Source organism: Gouania willdenowi, chromosome 4 (assembly GCF_900634775.1).
Source record: "Gouania willdenowi chromosome 4, fGouWil2.1, whole genome shotgun sequence".
In the NCBI taxonomy this organism is placed as follows: domain Eukaryota; kingdom Metazoa; phylum Chordata; class Actinopteri; order Blenniiformes; family Gobiesocidae; genus Gouania; species Gouania willdenowi.
The window spans coordinates 24,337,190-24,360,913 of NC_041047.1; the positions used below are offsets into that span (position 1 = coordinate 24,337,190).

Here is a 23,724-nt window from a genome sequence, read left to right on the forward strand (position 1 = left end):
TCACAGCTAAACCCTTTGTTTCTTCATTATTCCAAATGCTATAAGGTGGCCCTCATTTGAGACAATAAAAATATTGTGGCCCTCACTGTGGTAAAAGTTTCTCATCTAAAAATATAGCTGTGAAGATCTTAAACCTAACAACACCACTGTCTGCCAACAGCTATTAAAGAGAAAACATACATCACACAAAGAACTGTTACTCTTGCCAATAAATACAGATTCTCAGATGAGATCAGACACAATTTAGGGGCACCAGGGGACAGTGGTGCATTATCACTTTACTAATGATTTGAAGCAGTTACAGTGTCAATGATTACTGTCAAAAATCATTATACATGAACATAGCAAAGCAATGAGACATAAAAGGCACAAAGCGCTCGTTGAATTCGTATTTTACTGTAATTTGCAAATATATGACTGTTCTGATTGACTACCTTCGTGATGTTAAGATACTAACACAGAATTTCTTGACAACTTTATGCACAAAAAAAACAGTTCACTAGATCAGGGTTGGACTGGCCATCTGGCAAACCGAGCATTGTCCCGGTGGGACGGTCTTGTCCACTACAATTTTGGGGGGTTTTTTACAAGTGAGTGGAGGCAGACACGGTAACAGGCGGCCAAAAATGGTCCAAAAGTGGCAAGAAAAGAGTGTAAAGTGACTAAAATGAGCCAAAAGCTGTCAAGAGTGGCCCAAAAATGGTCAAATAAAAAAGAACTAGGTAATATGTAATGGCAAAGGGTAAAGTGGTAAACAATAGTAAAAAAGGGCAAAAATGTGGAGCAAAAAGAGGGAAAATGTAGGAAAAAGGAAACAAGTGGTATTTATTGGACAAAAGTTAGCACATTGGTATGAAAAGTGGCCAAAAAAAAATTAAAGGACAAAAATTGCATTAGTGTCAAAAGGAACTCACAAAAATGGACAAAAAATAAGGAAAAGGGATATTTTTTGGCAAAAGTCTGAAAAAAGTGTCAGAACCTTTTGAAAAGGGGAAACAATGGGACAAAGGAAGTTGCAAAATGGCCCAAGGAAATAGGTAAAAGTTTTACCCAGGTTTTTTGGGGGGAATAATTAAAATTAACACATAAAAAGCCTCTTGTTGAGCATCACTGCCTTAATAACAGCTTCTACATGGTGTTGCTGATAATGTTGTGGGCTGGTCTAAACAGACAATGCCAGGGCTGAATTTTTGTCCCAGTCCACCGCTGCACTAGATTAACATTGCTCTCATTTACACTACCATTTCTTTTTTTCTTATTTGAGATATAAGAGTATTCATGAGGTGGCTTAAAATATCAAAGAAAGTAGCCTCAAGACAACACAACTTGTCAATCATAGCGATATACTTTATATCACAACAAGACAACTTTTATATCACAAGACACTTGTGCGTACACACATCACACAGTGTTGTCTGGAGGAGAAAAGCCTTTCATATTGAGAGTCTAAAAAAAGAAATAGCAGACAATAGGACAGGGATTCTCCCGTCTCTTCTTTTCAAGCCTGCTCAAATATTAAACCAGGCAGCTGAGTAGAGTTACCAGCTTGTCCTCGTTTCTTCACACATCACGCAGAATTTAATCATACACACCGCTGTATGTGCACAGATTAAATATAACATAGTGGCAAATTAAGGATGCTGTTCTGCGTGATCTGTCAGAGATGCCGCAAGGTTTGTGTGCAAGTTGTCTATATGCATTTTCTACAATTGTACTGTCATTTTTTTTTTTTTTTTTGCTTTAGGGCTGGGACTGGAATGTTGTTGATATATTTTTGAAGACATTTCTTACTTACCGAGCAACAAAAGCAGTGAGAGCTGAAGGGTAAGGAATTGTGAGGAAGGAGGAGGGAAGAAACACAAAGATCTGGGGTGCAGCTATGGGTGAAGCGAGTGTGAGAGGAAGAGGTGTAGGAGATGAAAGGATGGTGGGATGACTACAAAGGAGAAAAAAAAAAAGTTGGCTCATTCCACTGGGCCTCATTAATTCTGCCTAATCAGGTAAAATATTGCTGAGAAAACACTTGTACGATATCCTGCCTGACGATGGGAATATGTGCCTGTGTGTTTACTTGCATATATGGGTGAACTTCCATCGATCTCTTTACAGACTATTTCTCTTTCTGGAGTTTTTCTTGTGCAGAGCGATGCAGGAACGGAGGAGTGACTTCTTTTTTTTTTTTTTTTTTTTTCATTATTTCAAGCACAATCTTTCAGAGATAGAAAGGTGAGTCATTGTTGTTCTGTTTGTGTTTGGCCCGTGGAGAGAGACACGCAGACCTGATGACCTGCTCGGCACGGCGCTGCTCTCATATCTACAGTCTAGAGAAGTAAGTAAAAATAATTCGCAGACAGCGGCAATAGAGTCAAACCCACAGATCGGTTTCATCTTCCAGATTCTGTGTTAACATGAGACCGTTTAGTGACCTGAAGAGGAAGAAGAGATTTATGCCTTTTAAGATCCCACCAAGACGTGAGTAAGCACACTTTCACTGTTTTATACATCACATTTACCCCCCCCCCCCCCCCCCCCCCCCCCTTTTCCCTTGTTTGTTCTTCAAAGTCTGTACCCTTTCATGTCAGAATGGTTGGCCTTATTTGTAAGAAGTCAGACCCCTGCTGTGGCTGGCTAGGGCTCAACCAATCCTGTTTCGAGCAGGGTAGGGAAAAAAAGGAGAATTATTGATGACAAATGAGAAATGCACACTGATGCCAGTTTATTAAGAAGGAAAGACTTTGCAGTAGGAAAGGGTGGAGTTAATGAGCTGGTGCTGAGGGAAGGGAAAATGAGATGAATGGAGGGAGTGGGGAGGAGGAGGGGAGGAGGGGAGGAGGGGGGGGGGGGGGGGGGGGGGAGGCCGACACCAGCACCCCAATTTAAGTCAGTGAACACACCAGGGAGCGATCCTTTCATTCTAAGCCAACATTCAGTCTGCACACATACAGTGGACCATCGGGGGGGCGCCACGATGTTATTCTGCATGTCTCTGCATAATTTCTGATGAATTTCTGATGCAGCAACAGACGTGATGATGTAAATGTTTTAACATTTTTTTGGTTTTTGTTTTTTTTTTGTGTCCACTAAAAAAAAAATTTCAAACCAGTTTTAATTTGAAGAGAAAAAAACCTCACGTACACACTGATCTGCTATTCAGTCTAATTTGGCGGACATGAAATGGTTGAAATATGACCCAATTAATAGTGACACACACATGCACACACGCACACACACAAAGTGTTGGAGCAGACCCTATTAATTCAACTCATTTATCCTCAGTCCAGACATTAAATTTAAGCCTGCCCCAAAGCTCCAAAAGCAGCACAAAACCACACATTCACCACTCTTTACTTCCCCCTTCATGCTATCTGTTTATATCATTTCATTTATCCTTCACTCTTTCGAGAGTTTATCCATTTTCTCATCACTCATACCTCCCCAAAACTTCCCGTCCCTCCTTCAAATTATCCATCTACTTTCACCTTTTTTATTAATTCTTTCCATCTTTTATGAGTCTCTCCTTTACATTTATTTTGCATTCTTTCTATTGTATCTATATGATGAGTGCATTTTTTATTATTTTTTTTTTTGCAATGGTACAATTAATAAAGTCTATTTTGACAAACATGTTTTTATTTATGAACTTTTTAAGCTGTTTTTTGTTTCTTTTTGAAAGGAAATCACAATATGGAAAAAAAAAAAAAAAAAAAACAATACAGTTCTTTTCAAGTGTCAAACTGAACAACACAAAAAGAGACAGAAGAGGAAACAGCAAAGAGCAAAAATTAGGATTAAAGTCATGTTTATCCTTCTTCCTTTTATGCTGTTTTTATGTCTTTATGCACCTCAGAGGTGCTTTTAAAGGCTGTAGGAAATAAGTCGATTTGCAGGCGGGCTCACTCACGACACATCAGCACACGCACGAGCACACACACACACGCACACACACTTTGCTCTTGCTGTCAATCATGGGCACAGCTAACAGTAAAATCTGCATACAAAGTCAATGAGTAGTGGGATGCAAATACCATAACAAGCCAAATGTCACAATGGGTTGAATCTGATTTTGACGCAGAACAACCGATGTCAGTTCAATTAGTGTGAAAAGAGACACGAGTGTGTCAGCCTTATCTGAGCCTTTAGACTATCTATTGGCTTTTGCTCGACAGAGCTGGTGAACAGAGAGAGAGAGTGGATTTATAAAAGGCGGGTTGATAGTGACAGCAGCGAGGCTATGAAACTCTGATAGTCATGGAGATAAACTAATAACTCAGATAAGACGTGAATATAAAGTAAGTCATAAGCTCATAGGCTACAGATATTAAGCCAGAGTTAAGGGACCGCTCTCTTTCTAAAATCTGAGATTTGAGAGTGAAATACAATCGAGGGGACAGTATATTATTGTTTTCTTTTAAACCAAGACAAAATGGTAAGCAACAAGACCATCTGTTACAGTAAGCACAAAGAAAAATAAATGGTTTGGAAAACAGAAATGATAAATAAAACTAATGGCGTAGAAGCCTGACCTGAGATCTAATGAGGAGCCTGGAGTGGTTCAAATGTCCTCAAATGATGAAAATAGAATAAACGCTGTGTAGAAATGACGTCAAACTGTGTAACCACAAAACAATATGCAGTGCTTAGTAAAAGCAGCCTTATGTGAGCATAATATCAGTACCGTTCTGTGTGTTTCAGCACAACGGACAGCTCCACAGTTACACTAGCATAACAGCCCTAGATTTACTTTGGTTTAGCTTATTCATTCAGAATCAGAACTCACTCGACAAATCAATGTGCTTATGTACGGCATAAAAAGGTTTTAATGATCAATTTTGCAGTGTTTTATAATTGCCCATGTGATTATAATTGCATATATTGCATTATTTGTTTCCCCATGTCGGCACATGTCGTCAAAGTTCAACAATATGAAATGCAATATATTTGCAATAATTATGTATGTTTTGTTTTTGCAAAAAAACAAGTATATATTTGTTTATTATTTCTTGTTAATTGCGTTTTAACATCTGCAGCCTTTACTGTTAAATAATAGGGCACTTGTTTTATCCACTTCCTATGTTAGAAGCCGTTGACTTCTTATTGGCTAGTGGACCACAGCAGGAATATATCAGAATGAGTTTTATAGCAAGTAGAGTTTTTAGACAACACAAGGAATTTCACTTGATGGATGGTGCGGAAAACAAACAAACAAACAGAAACAGTATAATAATAATAAATCTAAGTATGAATATAAATATGAGCATATATACAAGTAGTGCAGGTAATATTTTTGACTGTTGACACATTGTCTTATGAAATGTCAATCTGTAGAGCCACTTTGGATTTATATTGTGTACACACACACACACACACACACACACACACACACACACAACTGAGCTCCTCCAAACAAATACTACAAAATAAAAGAATGCTCTGCCTGCTGTCATTCATGTTTCCTGATTCCTGGCATTCAGACATCCTAACCAGAATTATCTGTCATTACTTACTGTTGTTTGCAATTTCATCACAGTGGCAGAACCTATAGTGACTTCTGTAATAACAAATACTCCCCCATTTAATACCTTTCCTATTAGGCAGTGTTTAAACTATTCTCCTTCAGTAGAATAACAAGCTTTAACCGTTTATGCACAACGTAAAAAATAGCCTACACTGTAAAAAGTGTTGCTTTCATCAGAAATAAAAAAATTAACGTAAGCGGTTCCATCGGGCATTTTGTGTACTGTCAACTTCAGCTTTTTATTAAGTAATAAAAAACATTAAATTAAGTTTGACAGAAAGCAAAACTATGACTTTGTAGTGATTGATTTACTGAACATTTTTGTGTTGTTATAAAGCAAAACTATAACTTATAGGTGATTGATTTACTGAATGTTTTTGTGTTGTTACAAAGCAAAACTTTGACTTTGAAGTGATGGATTTACTGAACATTTTTGTGTTGTTACAAAGCAAAACTTTGACTTTGAAGTGATGGATTTACTGAACATTTTTGTGTTGTTACAAAGCAAAACTATAACTTATAGGTGATTGATTTACTGAATGTTTTTGTGTTGTTACAAAGCAAAACAACTTCAAAATTAATAATTCTCCACCCGTTTTTATATTCTGATTAGCACACCAACTTCATGATAATCAATTTAATTCATATCTTTGTGTTCTAAATATTTTTTCATGATTAATGCATCTTAATTTAATATCACTATAAACCATTTAAATTAATTTACTATTAATGAACTATAACTTAAATGTAATACCAAAAACAAAGTTATTTTTCTGCAATGTTGAACATTTATTCAGCATCAAATGTTTTAACAAACATTTTTTTTAAACAATTAAAGCCAAACACATTAGAACATGTAAGCAGCAGCAAAGTGTCTACTTTCTTTGGCAACAATAAAGCCCTTTTCTTAACCAAAAACAATAATGATAACAACAACAACGATAAACAACAACAACGACCCATTGCTATGGTTATGACGGTAGCGAGCTGGGAAGTTGATCAAAAGCCAAATTAGAAAACAGGTGACTGAAATACGACCTAGGTTGGGCAATTTTTTGATTTACACAGAAGACTACTACCATAAAACCTTCATAAAACCTTTTTTTCTACAAATTCAATCCAATCATCATCATAATACTAAACATTTACATTTTTTCTATTCATATGTACACTGGCTTTGTAGCAGTGAAAATGACGGCAAAAAACAGAACATAAATTATATTGTACATTAGACAAAAATAATGTACACCAGTTAGAAATGGAATTCTCAGCAAGTGACAGCAAGAAATAACTTCTGAGTATAGATTTTGTACAGTGTATCATCCTTTTTACAACTGGGTATATTGACATTGCTAGCAATGGAAAATTAAAAGATTATAAACAAATGCAAAAATCAGAACTTCAAACGATAACAAAAGTACAGGAAAGAAATTGTAATGTGATTGACCACGTCAATCACATTACAATGATGCAATCATTGTAAACCTATGTCAATTTTTTGACTAAACCGGTGTATCTATTAGAGGGTTTTGGGCGCAAAGGATTTAGCCCCATAAAAAGTCTCTGGAAGACCTCAAAAGTGTGCTTGACTTTGGGTGGATATTTCAAATCAAGAGCATAGATGATACCAACCAGAAGACAGCAAGATTTTGCCAACGTGGCCAAACCTTTCAAGACTGGCTGGCCATCAATCACAATCCCGTAGGTCTCTTGAGACGTGAAGATCATCACTGGGTAGGAGCTGAGATCCTCAGTGAACCCGCTGGTCTGTTTAAGGAGACAAATAATGTTTAAACTTGACAGTGTGTTTAGTGTTAACTAAACACACTGTCAAGTGTGTTAACTCAAGTGAGATAACTCAAAAACTAATCGATGGATTACGATGAAACTTTCAGGGACAGTCAGCAATGACTTAATGAAGAAATTATTACATTTTGGGGGTGATCCGGATCACAAAAAATTAAGCTGCCTTGGCTGAGGTGTGTGCTCTCTGAGTGCTCTTCTTGTTAAAAAACAAAAAATCCAAACCTAATTTTAGCAACATTAACGCACTTTAATTTTGAACATTCAAATGATAAATACTTTAAACAATCTATACAAAATGGAAAACATTGTACCTGGTCATCACAAATAAGGTCAGCTTGGTTCTCCCCAATGTACGCCATGAGGCATCTCAGCAAAATGTCTCTCCTCTTTTCAACCGTTGAAGATGGATTCTATAAGACACATGAATTTCATTCAAATTTATTATAGACATGTTTTATCTCCCACCACCAACCAGGGACCCACATTAATTCACATTGTAAGTCTAAAATGTTCATACATCGTAAAAGTATTTACCTGAACCAACTCCATAATTAAAGGCTTCATCTTTTCACCGAGTGCGCCACCTTTTGAGTTGAATAGTGATAACATCTTGGCTGTATGTTTGTCCAACTCTCGGATAAATGTTGGCTCCAGAGATATTCCAGTAAGCCGCTGAAATTCTTGACAAATCTGCAGACAAGTGTGTCGTAGTGGTTAAAAAAACATTTTTGATACAAAACTATGTAAATATACACTTTGCGACAACATTTTAGAGCCACACCTGAGATTCATCAAAAAGGGCTGGCCACCGATCAAGAAGAGTAGCAACATTGGATCCTTCAGATAAAACTTCTTGCCTTCGTAGGCTGAAGGTTTGGGACATCAGGTCATTTATCACTTGGTCATTGTTTTTCGTCTTTGTCTCTGCAAGAAGCTGAACTCTTGTGATTTCAAGGGACTCTGGTGTCTCCCAAGCAGGTACAGGTGGAAAGTAATTTGATTCACACTTTTTTGCCTTTTTGACATTTTTTGCTGGTTTGTCTGATGACTTTTGCTTAAGAGTATTAATCATGACTTCAGGAACACCAAGGGCACGCAGTTTGGTCCTGTAATTTCCAACTTTATATTTTAAACTCTGCTGCCATCCATAAAGGCCATTAAAGGAACCTGGTTCTCTCAAGCATGGGTATTTATTTACGAGGGCTTCAGCAACAGCATACCGCTGGGTATCATTGGCGTAGGCTGTGTATGTATACATTGCGTCCGCTAAGCACTCAAGAATGTTTGTCTTCAGGCGAGGAAAGCATTTATTGTGACACAGAAGGGTTCCATCTTTTTCATATTCAATCATCCCTTGCTTAAGCGCCATCTCTGTGGTGTAGGAAAAACATGGTAGCGGAAATTCTCTGGGCCACGGCTGGTGCATTGGCGTAGTTGGATGAGGTGGTGGTAAAATTACTGTATCATCTGACTCAGCAGAGGAAGAGCACTGGGATGATTTTTCGAACGCCATTTCTACTGAGCTATTGAGAGTTGAGTCACAATTAATGTTGGAGAGAATCAATGTTAGTGGCTCGACATATATTATCTTTAGTGTGTCTTTGTCTTTGAGGTCATCAGTCGAAGTCAATGTAAAGAAATCATCAAAATCTGTGTCTTTGTATTGAAGGCTTATGTCTTCTGAAATTGCAAAGGTTTCCTGTACTCCTTTTATCAACTCTTGGAGAGTGGGCATTTCAGGAAAAGACACTTTTTTTACAATGTGGTCCAATAAGACACGAAACCTGACATGTGTATCCATAGTTGCTATGATCTGTTGAGACAAGAAATGAAAAGACATTAGTAAAATTTATAGAAAAAAAGACAATTAAACACCTGGGTTGAGAGAAGTCTCTGCATGCGACACCATGGTCATGGTGCTATAAGCAGTGCACATATCAGTGATTAGGTATACGCAGGCTTAGACCACACTTTTCAAAGAATGTAAGGATTCACTCAATCCCTGATTCAAATTTTAAACTGACAATGTAGACCCCCCCACAACAAAATTATAATAATTTTACAACTAAAATATTTATTTTGACACTTAAGGTGTACTATGCAATGTTTCAATTGAAAAAAAAAAAAAGATATTTTTGCAAATTTGACCTTTTAGTGATTTAATAACTGTATGGGTGCAGCATGACACCTTTGCTTCCCAACACAGTGGTCTCTGTGACGCTCCAGGATAAACTGTTTGTAGGGGTTCGGGCCCAAAACTTACCAGAAACCCCAAAACAATTGATCCTTGAGCATCACAGAGACCACTGTGTTGGAAAGCAAAGGTGTCATGTTGCACCCATACAGCCACTGAGTCACTAAAAAGGTCAAATATGCACAAATACAGTTTTTTCCACTTAATAAGTTGCATAATGCACCTTTAACTGTAGCTTATGAAATTATGTTATTTAAAATGAGGAGCAAGTGTCCTATTTTGTGTTAAAAAAAACAAAGATCTTTTTGAATTAAAAGACAGAAAATCTGCCTTAAATGTTGCAAGTTAAGCCATACAAAAATCTTACCCTGAGTGAAACTCCAGAGAATCGTATCAGCATCAGAGAGCTTTGATACAGCTACGATTAACCTGCCAATATTTTATCATTGCAAATCGATTCACTGGTTTTTACACATTCATCAACTAATCTCTTCAAAGTTGACTTTTAATCTATTAATTATGTACACATGATTACACAAGGCGCTGTATTTGGTGCCTCATTGAAGCCAATTATTATCTACAAATAATTTGTGATTAGTCAATTAAAGTTATTTTCCTGCCCACATCCCTATTAATAACTACTTATCAGACTATAACATTTAGTGATGTCCCATGCAACCCAGCAATACTCACTATTCCAAGCAGATGTGTCTTTTCAGGATCACCATCAGTCTTCCTCGTACCTTATAAAGAGCCAATGGGCAAGAGTCAGTAAGCTGTTGATGCTCCACAAATACCACATGCTCTGTAAGTTCCAATTCAAATCCTCTCAAATGCTCATCATACCAAGAAATACACATTTTTGCAATAAAATACACTTTTTCTTTCAAGATGGCTATTTGAAGAACTTGAACAAAATCTGGGAGACCTCCTGTGGACCCAAAAGGCAAAATCATGCCTTTAGTATATGTTGTTCCCAAGACTGATACAGTGTTTGACACATGTACATTTGTCTGACCTGGTGACACCTGTTCTATGGCTTCTTGTACATTTGGATGTAGGACATCAACTGGGACATCAGCTACTCTTGAGATATTTACAGGAGTACTGGTCAGACTAATCAAATGATGTCCAATCATTAACTGGTGTTTTGCTGCAAGTGATTTCATTATGTTTCGGAAATTGCCAGTACGCCTCACAATTTGTTTGAAGTAACGGTGTTTTGCTTCAAAACGCATGGTCCAAAAGTGGATAAGTGGACCATAAGCTTTCATGAGGGCAGGGTAATGTTCCAAAAAATGGTGTTTGGGAATCAAGTTCACATGAGGGAACGCTGCCTGCAGTCTTAGTCTGTGCTCAGAGATCTTGGAGTCAAGGAACATTATACTTGCTTCACTCTGAACTGGGGCCACCACAATCTCAACAATATCCTTCAAGCACATTAAAACATTCCAGGTTGAATCATTTTCAGGGATTTTGTGCCCAATCAGGACAGGGAGCAATCTGATGAGAAGCCAGTTTTCATGGGCGTTGCCTCCGATATTTCCCCGAGTTGCATATGTACGGGGAATGGTCTGAGGGCTGTCCGTTTTATCACCCCACTTGTATGGAAATGATGCTATTGTGCTGTTTAACTCTTCAAATGTGATGTATCCTTTGGTTATGAAGTCGTTAAAGCACAGTGCAAACTCCTTTGGAATAATCCCCTCAAAAAGGTCGTGTAAAATATCTGGGGGATACCCTTCAACCATGTGAAAATGGCTCAATCTTGCAGTTAATGGACATGTTTTTTTCACACCATAGACATTGTTTAGAGCAGGGTTTTCCTGAATTGCCTGGACATGAGAAGAATAAATATCTTTCGTACGTATGGGAAAAGCACCTGACCTTACTTCCTTTTGTTGGAATTCTGACCTTTCTCCTAAACAAAATCTACAGACGTACGAGCCAGAAAAACTTTCCACAAAGCCTGATAATGAATGAGCACCAAGGTTGTCAGCAACTACACTGAAAATGGAACATTTGACTGTTTTAGAGAGAAAAGGAACCATAATGCCATCTTCTTCAAGTGAAGCTATATCATTCAAGAGTGGTTTGAGAACCTCAGTGTATCCAAATGTCTTCATATCATCTGCTTTGCACAAAAGTGCAAGATACACTGAAGTGAGTGTGGAGCGTATATGAGATTGTTCACATGCCAGAGTCCAGTACACTGAAGTTATTTTGTGTTTTTTACGCGACGTCCCCAAGGGGTTACAAATCTCGAAGTCATCCACATACAGAATGAGACATATGCGTTGTTCTTCAGTGTAAAACTCAGAATCTCTATAAACAGTACCATCACGAAATGACTTGTAGTCTTTGGAAGACATGCATGGTGATGCATTTCTAAAAGTCCTTTTGCTGATTTCTGTGTTACTCAAAAGTTGCTTCAGAGACTCAAGAATTGGGACGTATTGAAAACTCCTTGTGCCAGTTGCGTCAAGAACATACTCCACAGGCTCTACAATGTTAAACTCACTTTTGAAGTACTCATGTCGTTTGAAAGTTGAAGACAATGGACCATTTTTTGTCAAAGCTGTGACCATATGACAAGCATTTGTGAGTTCCTCGTCTAATGAACCAACATTATCGAGGTCACAATTTTTCTTTAAGAAAGTCATGACTGTGTCTTTAGCAGCTGACATGGACTCCGAAGCAACAAACCACAACTCTTCCACCAACTCATTAATGCAAGTGTTTGAAATGTTGTTCACACTTTCCAGTTTTAGCAGAAATGAGGCTATGTGATTTACAAATGTGCTCCTCATATCACTTTGCAAGAGGTGTGCATCCAAGTTTTCAACTTCAGCCACTTGTTCTCTGACTCCTTCCACCTCATGAACTTCTGGAAATGACTCCAATTCTTCATGTTCATCTTCTTGAAGTATAGTAGCCTTAAACCGAGCTAAAGCACGTGGTGTATGTTTCCTATAATTGTGTGTTTTGAATGTGCCGTAAATATTTGTTTGAAAGGAGCACCCTTCAAACACACAGTCAACAGTTTCGTTTTTTTTTAGGTGACAGCCCAAATGTTGGAAAAATTCTCCCTCATAAGGGAATTCTTTGAGGCCACACACGAGACATGTAAAATGTCGCTTTGTCTGAAGTCTTTGTTGTTTTGTTTCCATGTGGTTCCGTGATAAATGTGCATGTAAACCATTCCGGGTTTTGAATGAGCAGGGACATTGTAAATATATACAAGGTAACTGATGAGTTCCATGTTGCAACCGGTAATGTTTTAAAATGTCCTCTCTGGTAGGCAAGATATGTTGACAGTATTTGCAAGGCCAGCTCATTATTGTTCTGTTAAAATTATATGTAAAAAAAAAAAAAGAAAGAATAAAAAATAAATTAAAAAGTAATCCATGTTAAAAAGCTCAGCAAAATGAATTTTACCTGTATCATACCTTGGTCCACCGTCAGATCTTTTAGGTATCAGTAAGTCACCAATCTGATAACAGAAGATATGAACTGTTAGACAGAAATATACACACAATATATATACACAGACAATATATGCTCGTTTGTAACTTGTACAAATGAAACAGAAAAAATACACGACAACTCCTTCCTTCCCTCATATCTTGTATTTAACAAAAATAAATGTTTAAGAGACCAGTTAAAATATTTAATGGTATTAGGTGCTGTAAAAGGAAATGCAAAATATTTAAAAATGTGTAAATGTGTATGAATTAATGGTGTAATTATTTCAGATGGAAATAGAAACAAAAAATTGTTGTGGTCATCAACATTTCTGAAATGACTTATTTTTTATTAACCTAAAAATACACATTTTAGCTGTTACTAATGTGTACATTATACTGACATACAATGTGAGGTATATTCACCAATGTTCCCTCCCCAACTTAGGCAGAGTTTTCTGAGGTGTGTTATTGAGGTGGCCATGATTCATTTTCAGCTATTGATTTAATAAAAACCCTAAAAATATTTTAATAAATAAAAAACAGCAATTATATATTTCTTTGATTAGGTTGTGCAACATATGTGTTAGATATGTAAAGAAGGGATAGTTTTATATAGAATATACAAGCACACATTGATATCTCTTACAATTTGATTTTATAGCCAAAACAAGTTGGTCTGCTCTAACTTTATTTCGGCTACAGCACAGCGCCCCCCCCTCCCCCCTCCCCGTACAACTTAACGGTGACACAGGGTGAACTGGAGATAATAAAGTGTGCGTTTGATGAGGGGAGAACAAGAGATAAGTTCGCGCACTTTGGCTCACCTTGTGTTGTTCAGTGAACACTGTATGGGTCTCCGGTTCTGAGCTCGAGAGCTAACGCTGTTGTGGCGCGTTATATCCGAGTGCAATTTTGTTTCGCCTCCGCCTGATCTACACGTGTTCTACAAAGTTATCCAAAACATTCCTTTCTAGCGACCAACAACAACATGTTAACATTGGCTAATGCTAGCTGGGAGCACGTATTTTAAACACACGAACTGCCTAATTTTTTGGACGGATTCGACAAAAATAATAACCACCGTGTTTGCAGAAAAGGATACACCTACCTTGTCTTGTTCACCTCGAAAATGATGCGAGCCACCGCGACGGCAAAGGCACACTGCTGCTCACGTTCCAAGCTTCCAGGACGAAGTGCTAGACTGGCTTTGAACCGGTCTGAAAGCCAGCCTACCAACCCGCCAAATTAAATTTGTTTTCGATCAACACATTATTTTTGTTTTGTCATTACAGGACCACCACTCAGATAAAATAAATACTTAAAATGTTTTCAATTAAAGCAATAAAATCTGTATTGTATACGGTGCTATGATAATGATATATAGTACTTATTTGTCAACCAAAAATATAAAAAAAATAAAAATTAAGTATATAGTAATTACTTAAAATATTTTAAATCAAAGTTTGCTCTGCAGCACTTTTTACAGTGTATGAATTAAATCAGCTTTTTTACATTGAGTAAAATCCCTGCTGTCAATCACAGAACACAATTTTCCTACTTTCTATTTGCATTGCAGAGCTAGCTTTATAAGTCCAATAGAAAAAGAATAAGGCAGCGCTATCAGCAAAACACACACACAGTGATGGCAGGTCACCACCGAGGCTTAGGAAAATACCAGAGGAGCACAGTGGCTGATAACGCCAACCCTCACTGGGGTCTTTAGTTATCAAACATAATTATCCTTGTCACAGTGCTCTCAAACACACTGGGAATCACATTCATATGCAAGCTCGCGAGCACACACACACAACACACACGTGCACACAGGGAGATCTTTCAATTGATTGTCTTCCACTTGTTTTATTAAAATCCCCACCTCCGCCTGCGGTACCCTGCCCTCCTCCAGCGCCACATCTGCCCTTTCTCATGCCCTGCACTCGTCTCCTTTCCCTCCATCTTCCTCCCAATGTCCCCTTCAGTCAACATCATCTCTGTCTTTTTTTTTTCTGTTTTTGCATTCAGCTCCACTAGGTTTTATTTCCCATTACCAAGTACATCTTTTCCTCATCTAGCGTCTTCCCTTCACTTCATTCAGCAACTGGACACAGTCCTTAAGCACAAACAATAAGTCACTCGTGGGTAAAACTGTGAAGTATCCACTCATGTTGTCAGCCTCAGCTCTGAATCACAATCATCTCATACAGGATGGAAGCAGCAGCTTGTAAAGGAGGTGGGGGTATGGCAATGGAGCTTGGAGATAAAGCTGACAGCACACTTTATTGGAGGAGTGGGGCGGTGAACTAGATTACATTTTCTCCATGTCATTTCATTTTCCTCCCCTCCGCCTCCTCCTCCGTGTCTCCCTGCAATCCCTTTGTAGATATTAACTTTAGAAAAAAAGTGCCCGAGTGTCTTGCCTGAAGTGAGGCCCACTCCAGGTGACATTTTGACAGAGTGGCCTCAGGCTTGTTGTGTCAAGGTTTTGCCGTTGCTCTGTGACTACACAGATGGGATCTATAATTGTGGTGAGCAAGCCAGTTAGCGCTCACCTCAGCCTGTCGGAAATCACAGAAGACCCTCCTGAAGTGTGTGTCTGCTCAAAGAGCCATTGTCTGCTGGTGTAGCTAAAGGTGACGAGGCTATTATAATTCACATCGTCTCAGGCCCGTTGCTGCTACGTGTGTGTGTGTGTGTCAGTGTGTCCCATGTTAGGTAGGGGGGGTGTCTTTGGTATAATCCACTCTGTGACACAAACCCGAGTGCTGGATTGCTTCCCCCACCTATCCCCTCCACCCCCTCGCCTCCATCGCCCTCCTCCTGTCTCTGTGGAATAAATCTTTAATGGAGGTTTTATTGTCCCTGATCAGCATTCAGCACTGTGTGTTTATGCAAGCTCATCACACACACACGCACACACACACACACACACACACACATTTATGTCCCAATTGTTTTTTTGCATTCCTGCTACTTCCATCCTTTTATCACACTCGTATCAATTCAACTTCCCTAGAAGAATCCCATTTTTTTTTTTTTTTTTTTTTTTTTTTTTACAACATTGCTTATTTATGCTTTGTTCTTTCTGAATTTTCTTTACAAAAGACCAACTATTGTGTCTTTATTTTGCTTAAGTGGGAACAAGTGAGTATGGAGGTGATTTCAAAACCCCTTATTGAGGTTTGTACTCGGTGGACCTGAAGAAGAATGTCTATGCAAATACAAAAACACAGAAACCGTGTGTGTGTTCAAGCATGCTTAATGCCTCTGAGGGTTATGGAAATATATATATATATATGGGAATATATTCCAGATTCTCTGCCAATAGATGGTGTTTTGGTCCAGTGATAGGGATATTCCATTTCATGTGTATCTACAGTGCATGATGGTGGTGTAGTAGTTTACTGTTCTGTCTCATAGCAAGATGGTTTAATTGCTGGTCAACCTTCTGTTTACCTTCCTGAGGAGACTTTGCATGTTCTCTCTGGGCTTCCATTGTTTTTTGCTTTCCAGATACTTTCCGCAACCAAAAACATGTATTTTTAGCTAAAATTGACCATAATTGCAGTTAATGATTATATGAATAGCTGCTTATATCTATGTATTGGCCCTGTGTCACTCACTCCACCAGTAGACCCCATACTTGAGAGCATAAAATAATGTTTGAGAACTACTGCAGTAGCAGTCTAAAATGCTTAGGTCACCCTTGATCTTCAGCGCAGTTTTTACCTTGTCAACTAAAAGTTCAATACAATAGAAAAATAAATAAGCCTGTACTGGTGGAAAACAGATTCCAATGAAGAAAACTATTGGAAAGATATTTTTCATCATTATTGATGTTCGGAACATCAAGCGAGCTTTGTTTTTGAGGAGGACATATTTATTAATGCAAACATATGGTACAATAGAGATCTTACAAAATCACATAGCACATGAACTGCAGCGTCCCACTGAAACTATAAATGCATCATACAGTATATACATATATATATATATATATATATACTGTATATATATATGTGTGTGTACTTTTTTCAATTTGAGTATTAAGATTGAACTTAGCCTGAAGTGTGGGATTGGAGAAAGTAAATAGAGTCTGAAAGTGATTCAAACAGTCAGTGAGAGAATGTCTGGGAATATTTGTAAAAACTAACAATGCTCTCTGACTGAAACTGTGGTGATGGACAGATGAGGAGGTGGAAGGGGGCTCAGTGACAGAAGGAGTGAAGGAGCAACCTTGCTGCAGGGAAGACTTCTAAACAAAGGCTCTCTCCAGGGTCTCTGGCCACCACACATCAATATCTCAAGGCTATCCTCATACACACCAACGGTTATTTGAACACACGTTGTCACACACATACACAGACGCAGATTTCAGAGGGCAAACACAACACAGGAGAAGCCCGAGGGCAGCGTTTCCCGTCTTTCCCTGCGTGCCTCCATCTCTCCATAGTTACAAGTGTAAAGATATATATTCATTACTTCAGGCTAAGTCCTTGCATTCTCTCTCATAAAGTGAGAACAGTGAAACATGAGCATGGCTTCCATTGAATGTGTGACTAATATTACTGTTGATGATTATTATCAGTAGAATTTAATAAGTAATATTCTGAGGTTTAGGCAGGGGGACATATCCTTTTTTTATTTAGTTTTCTGTTAAATTTAATGAAGTACATTGAAAAGATAGAACTTATAGTAAAAACAATGAAGTAACAGCCACTTTCTTTTAAAACAGAACACTCAATCAAGTTGCTATGCTTAGTCTCCAATAATACAGTATTATTAACTTTGCCAAAGAAGTAATATTTTCCCCAACATGTATTTGTTGGTTTGTTATAGGATTACGTCAAAAAAACAGATTTTAGATCAGTTTCAAAAGTGGAAAAATTTCTCCGTTTGCAAAATTTCAAAAAGGAATATCTCTGTTTTTAATTGACCAATCTTTATGAAGTTTTTAAGTAAATAAGAAACTAACCCAGCATAAATTGAGCACAGCGTTAGTTCAGGCAGGCCGTGGACGTCAAGACAACTTAACCTCATCCAAATGAAATGATGGCATCTGATCTTAAACATATCTTCAATCAACCAACAGCCCAGATGACTCCCTTCCTGGCCAAAGCATACAGGATACCCTATTTAAACTCTGACAGCTGCCTTCATGCCTCCTCCGCAAGCATCTCGCAACCCACCTCCACCCCAATTCCTCCAGGTCAGTCTATATCCAACTAAATGGGTGTCATTTTGTTGTCATTAACATCTGCTCTGCTCTTTTCCAGGGGGTTTCTGCTAACCGCTCTACTTGCTTTAGCCTTTCCATGAAGGCTCATGGAAGGTCAGGGAGGAGTGCAGCACGTGGAAGGTCAGGGAGGTCCCAGAACAGACCTATACCGCCAAATACAAGATTACATCCAATAAAACATTTATTTTTTGACTAAAGTTTAATCTGAATTGGTTACAAATTGCACATTTCATGGTAATTTTTCTAAAAAAAGGAAATAAATAAAGGTGATACCATAGCCAACATTTGGACCAACTGTATTGTTATTAATGAGAATGGAAATGTGTGAATTATCATGGAACCATGATCCAGATCACTATACAGAGAACAGGGAAAAGAGGATATTCTATTTCTTTAAGGTCTGCAGGCCATGTTTTGTCATTAGTCCGTCCATCCATCTTCTTCCGCTTAGCCGTTTCCGGGGTCGCGGGGGCAGCATCCTCAGTAGGGAGGCCCAGACTTCCCTCTGTTTTGTCATTAGTGTGTGATAATTTCAAGATGAAACAGCAGACAGCGTTAATGCTCTAAACAATGTTAGTGCAGAGGATGGCACCTGCATATAGGCCTATTTATTAATCCACAAACTAGTGCCTGGGGGCGGTGAGTGTGAGGGGGGGGGCACAGTCCATATGCATCCTGTATGCATTCATTAATATTTGAAATAAAGGGTGTTCAACCAGTTGCTTCCATAAATCATTTGGTGACACAGTTTCCTCACCTGCTGGAAAGAATTCACAAAGATTGCATCAATGATTAGTGCACGTGCAGAAGTGGTGGAGACCGCCCTATCGTGAGTGTTTTGTACGTGTTATGTTGAACATGAAGCATAAAGGAGAGCTGAGTGCGCTGAAACGAAAAAGTAAATTTGAAGCAGCAGAATTGGAGGTGTCAGTAAAGGGAGCTAATAAAGAAAATTATGAATTAAAGCATAGAGATAGACAGACAGACAGACAGATTCTGTATTCATACCGCAGTGGGGAAATGCGCGTGGATGTGAGTGACAGAGTGGGTGCATGCGTGCGGCTGATGCGTGTGTGAGAGTGAGCCACGGAGGAGAGATGTGTGTGCGTGCCTATGGGTAGAGTCCGACACGGCCACCGGGACAGGTAGCAAGCTTATGTTTATAGTGCAGTTAGATAATAAAGTGCAGCTCTACAACACAAAACAGCCTGTTCTTCCAACGTGGTACCATTTTTAACAAGCATGAAGTGTACTGATCCCCATAGGAGAAGTGGCCTCCAACCATGGAGAGTGCAGATCTCTGCTGTGTCCCCCCAGCCACGGTGGGGAGACGAAACAGGAAAGGTTTTAACACATTCTTAAAATTGTGAATTCATTCATCCCAAATATATTAACTCGATGTCTGAAAATGCCATCCCTCGGTTGTCTTTCCTCTCCCTTGCCCCGTCTCCTCACAAATATCACTGAAGCAATGAAGTCCAGCTTTGATGAATTGCATTAATTTATTTGTATTTCCATCTCCCATTTTTTTGCTTTCCTTGTGAACTCCGCATACAATACGTAATCATTAGAGGGAAACGCGCATTGCGATGTGCAACAGTCGCGCACTCCTGACTCCCTGGGGTTTGTACGGCTTATTAGCACGTGGAGTGACATTTGCAAGCATTTTAACACCCCTAAACCATACGTGGAGTTTGCGGGGGGCGGAGTGGCAGTGGTGCCCCAGTGGTCAAAAGTGGTCAAAAGTTTTCATTACAGTTTTCCAAATTTTCAATATAACTTACACAATATACAAATATTTTAAGTGCCAAAAAACACAGTGACTAGGAAATAATAAAAACAGCAATGTAAGTAAAAAAGTTTTAAAGAACCAACAGCCAATGACAGTTCCCTCCTGCTGCCATGGAGGACACCACAGGTGTTCCATAGACTCACTAGTCTGTTGTTCGTGGTGATGCACTGAGAACAGAGAACGAGCAAACCCTACGCTCAGTGTCTGAATATAAAGCAGTGGATTGAGCCTACTCCGCGACAAAATCAGCATCCAACAGCAGCGGAAGCACATAGACAATCAGCGAATGTGGACTGTGGAGTAACGTTGTTAGAGACTTTTAATGCCATAATCTACGTTGTTGGACTTTTAAATGCTTTTAATCCATATGGATCCTTTTATTCTCTCCTACCTGTTGTTTAACTTAGTGATTTACAACTGCCAGCAAGTCTCTCCCTCCATGTTAAAGTGTATCTCCCATATTAAAGCACATGTCAAGCACATGTCAAGTGTCAAGTGCTGTATGATATATCATGTAGAACATAATAAATAATGACTGTTTAATTTGAGCAACTCTACTCTCTCCTTCTTTAAGTTACAGTAGGGGCTGAAAATTTCAAGCTGCATTTTGGATTTATTTTGGCATGTTTCATAAAACAGCTTTAGAAACGTATGTGTTACATGATAATAAAAACAGTTAGATTGGTCAATTTATTTTCATTTCTTATTTGTGGAGCGAAACTCGAGACATTCTCTCTCTCTCTCTTTATATATATATATATATATATATATATATATATATATATATATATATATATATATACTTTTTTTTTTTTTGCTGCCCCCCTGCAAACTCCGCCTATGCCCAAAACCTTTAATGAATCCGCCTCTGAATGTCTTCTGATTTGAAAGCATTCATTTATTTGCACCGCTCACCTAACTCAATTACTATATCTATATAAAGTAGGCCCCAGGGCATTGTCTCATTTGCTGCCTATATGATTCTGCAGTGTCCTGTGCTCTCATTTTATGTATTTTTAAATCAATTGCCACACTATCAAATCACCACGAAGGAAACAATTTTGCCCCTGGGCTTCTTAAACAAGGATCCGGCCATTGTGTGAAACTTACACGGTGCCTTTGATTAACCTCAACATTTACCTAAAGAAAAACAAATCTCCAAAAAAAAAAAAAATGCAATCCTGCACAGGAAGCAACCGATCTTCACCACATCAACAAAAAAATTCACCTGCTGGCTCGGCAGGTTCATAGAATCCTGCACGCGTGAGAAAAGTCACTTTAGCAGACGTGCACACCTTTGCACATAACTGCTTTGATTATACAATACCCGATCTCACCGAAATGGGGTCAATCCACCGTCTTCTCAGCTGGGGGAGGGATAATACAAACATGAGAGGGGGAAAAAAAACCCCTGACTGGCATGGATTCTAGTGCTAGTTAATCTGGGACAGAAAGGAGATGATGGACAAAAGGAAAAGGTGAGAAAACAAACATGGACGGCAGGTCAGTATGAACATGTGTAAATGAAAGAAAGGGAGTCTAAAGGGAGAAAATGATGAGAAGCTAGAGGGCAGGCAGAGAGGAGAGAGGCTGTGGAGAGGACAGTGGTTTCATTAGTGAGATTGATTAGATGAATGGAGAAGCTAACGGCCTCTCTGCTCTTTAGCTAAATGCCATCTCTGGGACTATCAGCACCACCTCTAACAACAACATATAAATTAGAGCAAAAAAGAGGAGCGGTTAGAGTGACACACACACACACAGACAGACAAAGAGAGAAAGAAACAGACACAGAAACAATTACCATCAATTGAGAAATCATTTAGAGGTTTGACATCACCGACAGCAGCAAACGACCGATCGTCTCATTATCATAACAGAAATGTAAGCAAGAGTCCGGTAATGTACTCTGTTTGTGTAGGGAGAACACTCATTTCCCCAATATACAGTGAGTAACATCAAACACACACACACACACAGTTACTCACACTGATGGCACTGGCTCCTCCTAAGGGCTTCTCCCTCTCAGATGTTGGCTTTTACATGGAAACTTAACAAGTGTGAAATTAGAAAGGTTACCAAATAATTCACAGGCGCACAATAACAACGTGTGTGGCGGGAACTGGAGAGCAGATGGGGAAGTCCTAATTGAAAATGCTTCTTCCTTCACGAGTTTGCTTCCTAGGAACGACAGCACAATAAGATAATTAAAATAGGGCTGCGTGACGCGCCAGGGTTTATCTTAGGGCTGTCACACACCGAATGATGTGAATTCACATAAAAAATAAAAAATAAATCTTGTTTTCTGCCCTATTAAATTAATGTGAGAAAGTTTCTGAAGACTAATGACTACAAAACGCACGTAAATACAGGTTGCAGATGCAGAAAGATGCAGAGTAGTTTGAGAAATGTTTCCACAGCCACATCTGGCAGCTACTCCTTCACTTTGTACATTAAGCATTTCTTTATTTGTTGCCAGTGAAACTTTTTCACTCCTGAAATGGTACTGGTGATTAGGCAGCCTTGAGTATTGGCCGATGCTGATCTAATACAATATCAGCACAAATCATACATATTTTTATTTTTTTTATTTTGTAGTGTGCAATGTTAAAAAAAGGCTTGATCAAGTAATATTAGTCAAATAGAGAACAGTAGTCAGGAACTGTAAAAATGAGAAACACTGACCCATTTATTATTAACCAATAAGTTGCATGAATTTTAACCTTAAGGATAAATATCTTCCACAAATGAAAAAAATAATTAATAAATTAGAAGTCCTTGAAAAAAAAAAAAACATCAATAAATCCAGTAATAACAAAATGACTATATTATTAAAGTGCAAAATAATCACTAGTTTAACATAACAATGAAATTATTCTACATTAATAGACTCGATATATAATAAGTTTGAAGACCCTGAAATAAATAATAAAAACAATAAAAAGGAATTGTATTTGTGCGAAATAATAATTCAAGATCATTTCAGTTATTTATTTATACAGTTTTTATTTTTCTCACCTAATGAATAGAAGATTTAAAAAAAAAGAAAAGCAAGCTGATTGTGGACAGTGTTAGAGCCTGTTTTTTTGTTTGTTTGTTTGGTTTTTTTCTAGAGGTCAGAGATTGATGGTGAATTCATTTGTCAAATATACAGTATCAGCAGCAGTGACTTAAATGGCCCTGCAACCAAAGTATGTCCTCCCAATTAAATTAAACTACAAAGCAGATCAGCATTAGAAAAGAATATCACAACGGGTGTCACGTTTGTCACCGAGTAAAGTTTGGATACGTTCACCAAAATCCGACAAAGGAGGAACATCAGAAGCGTTAGGGTGTGTCTAATAAAGTGGACCTCAATAGAAAGAAAAACTAACAAAACACAAATATACTTCTGACAAATTTTATTGCTAGAATTTTATCGTTATCTCGACGTTTGTTGAGCAATCAAAGAATCTGTTCAGTACGCTTTCATAAAACCAGAAGGAAAACAACCGTCACATACACTGTCTGAGTATTAGTAACTGTCATTTTTTTATGATATTATGATCAGAAAACAAACACTTCCAACACAATCTGACCGGATATTTTTGTGCATATCAACACAACTTCCTCATTATTTTTGTGCTGCGGGACACGATTTTCAACGTTGTGTTATTTTGTGCAATAACATCTTATTAAAACATTTTATTCAGGGTTTGGAGTTAGGGTGACGAA

At 38.3% G+C, this 23,724-nt stretch overlaps 2 protein-coding genes across 3 annotated transcripts in view; both read right to left on the reverse strand.

The window, feature by feature from the left end:
• The window catches only part of dab1a (DAB adaptor protein 1a), a 368,477-nt gene that overhangs the window by 333,297 nt on the left and 11,456 nt on the right, over positions 1 to 23,724 (reverse strand). The window lies entirely within an intron of this gene.
• Positions 7,001 to 8,222, reverse strand: LOC114461718 (uncharacterized). The gene is made up of 4 exons (XM_028444017.1): positions 8,103 to 8,222; positions 7,856 to 8,011; positions 7,633 to 7,731; positions 7,001 to 7,282 (listed from the first exon to the last, which is right to left on the reverse strand). The coding sequence occupies exons 1-4, from the start codon at positions 8,202 to 8,204 to the stop codon at positions 7,001 to 7,003; spliced, it is 639 nt and encodes a 212-aa protein (XP_028299818.1). The 5' UTR covers positions 8,205 to 8,222.

Excerpts from the sequence above, each read along its gene's own strand:
- LOC114461718 (XM_028444017.1), bottom strand. The coding sequence starts at position 8,204 with ATGTCCCAAACCTTCAGCCTACGAAGGCAAGAAGTTTTATCTGAAGGA. Across the intron at positions 7,732-7,855 it reads TAATTATGGAGTTGGTTCAG|AATCCATCTTCAACGGTTGA; the intron begins GTAAATACTTTT and ends TGTGTCTTATAG. Across the intron at positions 7,283-7,632 it reads ACCTTATTTGTGATGACCAG|ACCAGCGGGTTCACTGAGGA; the intron begins GTACAATGTTTT and ends CTCCTTAAACAG.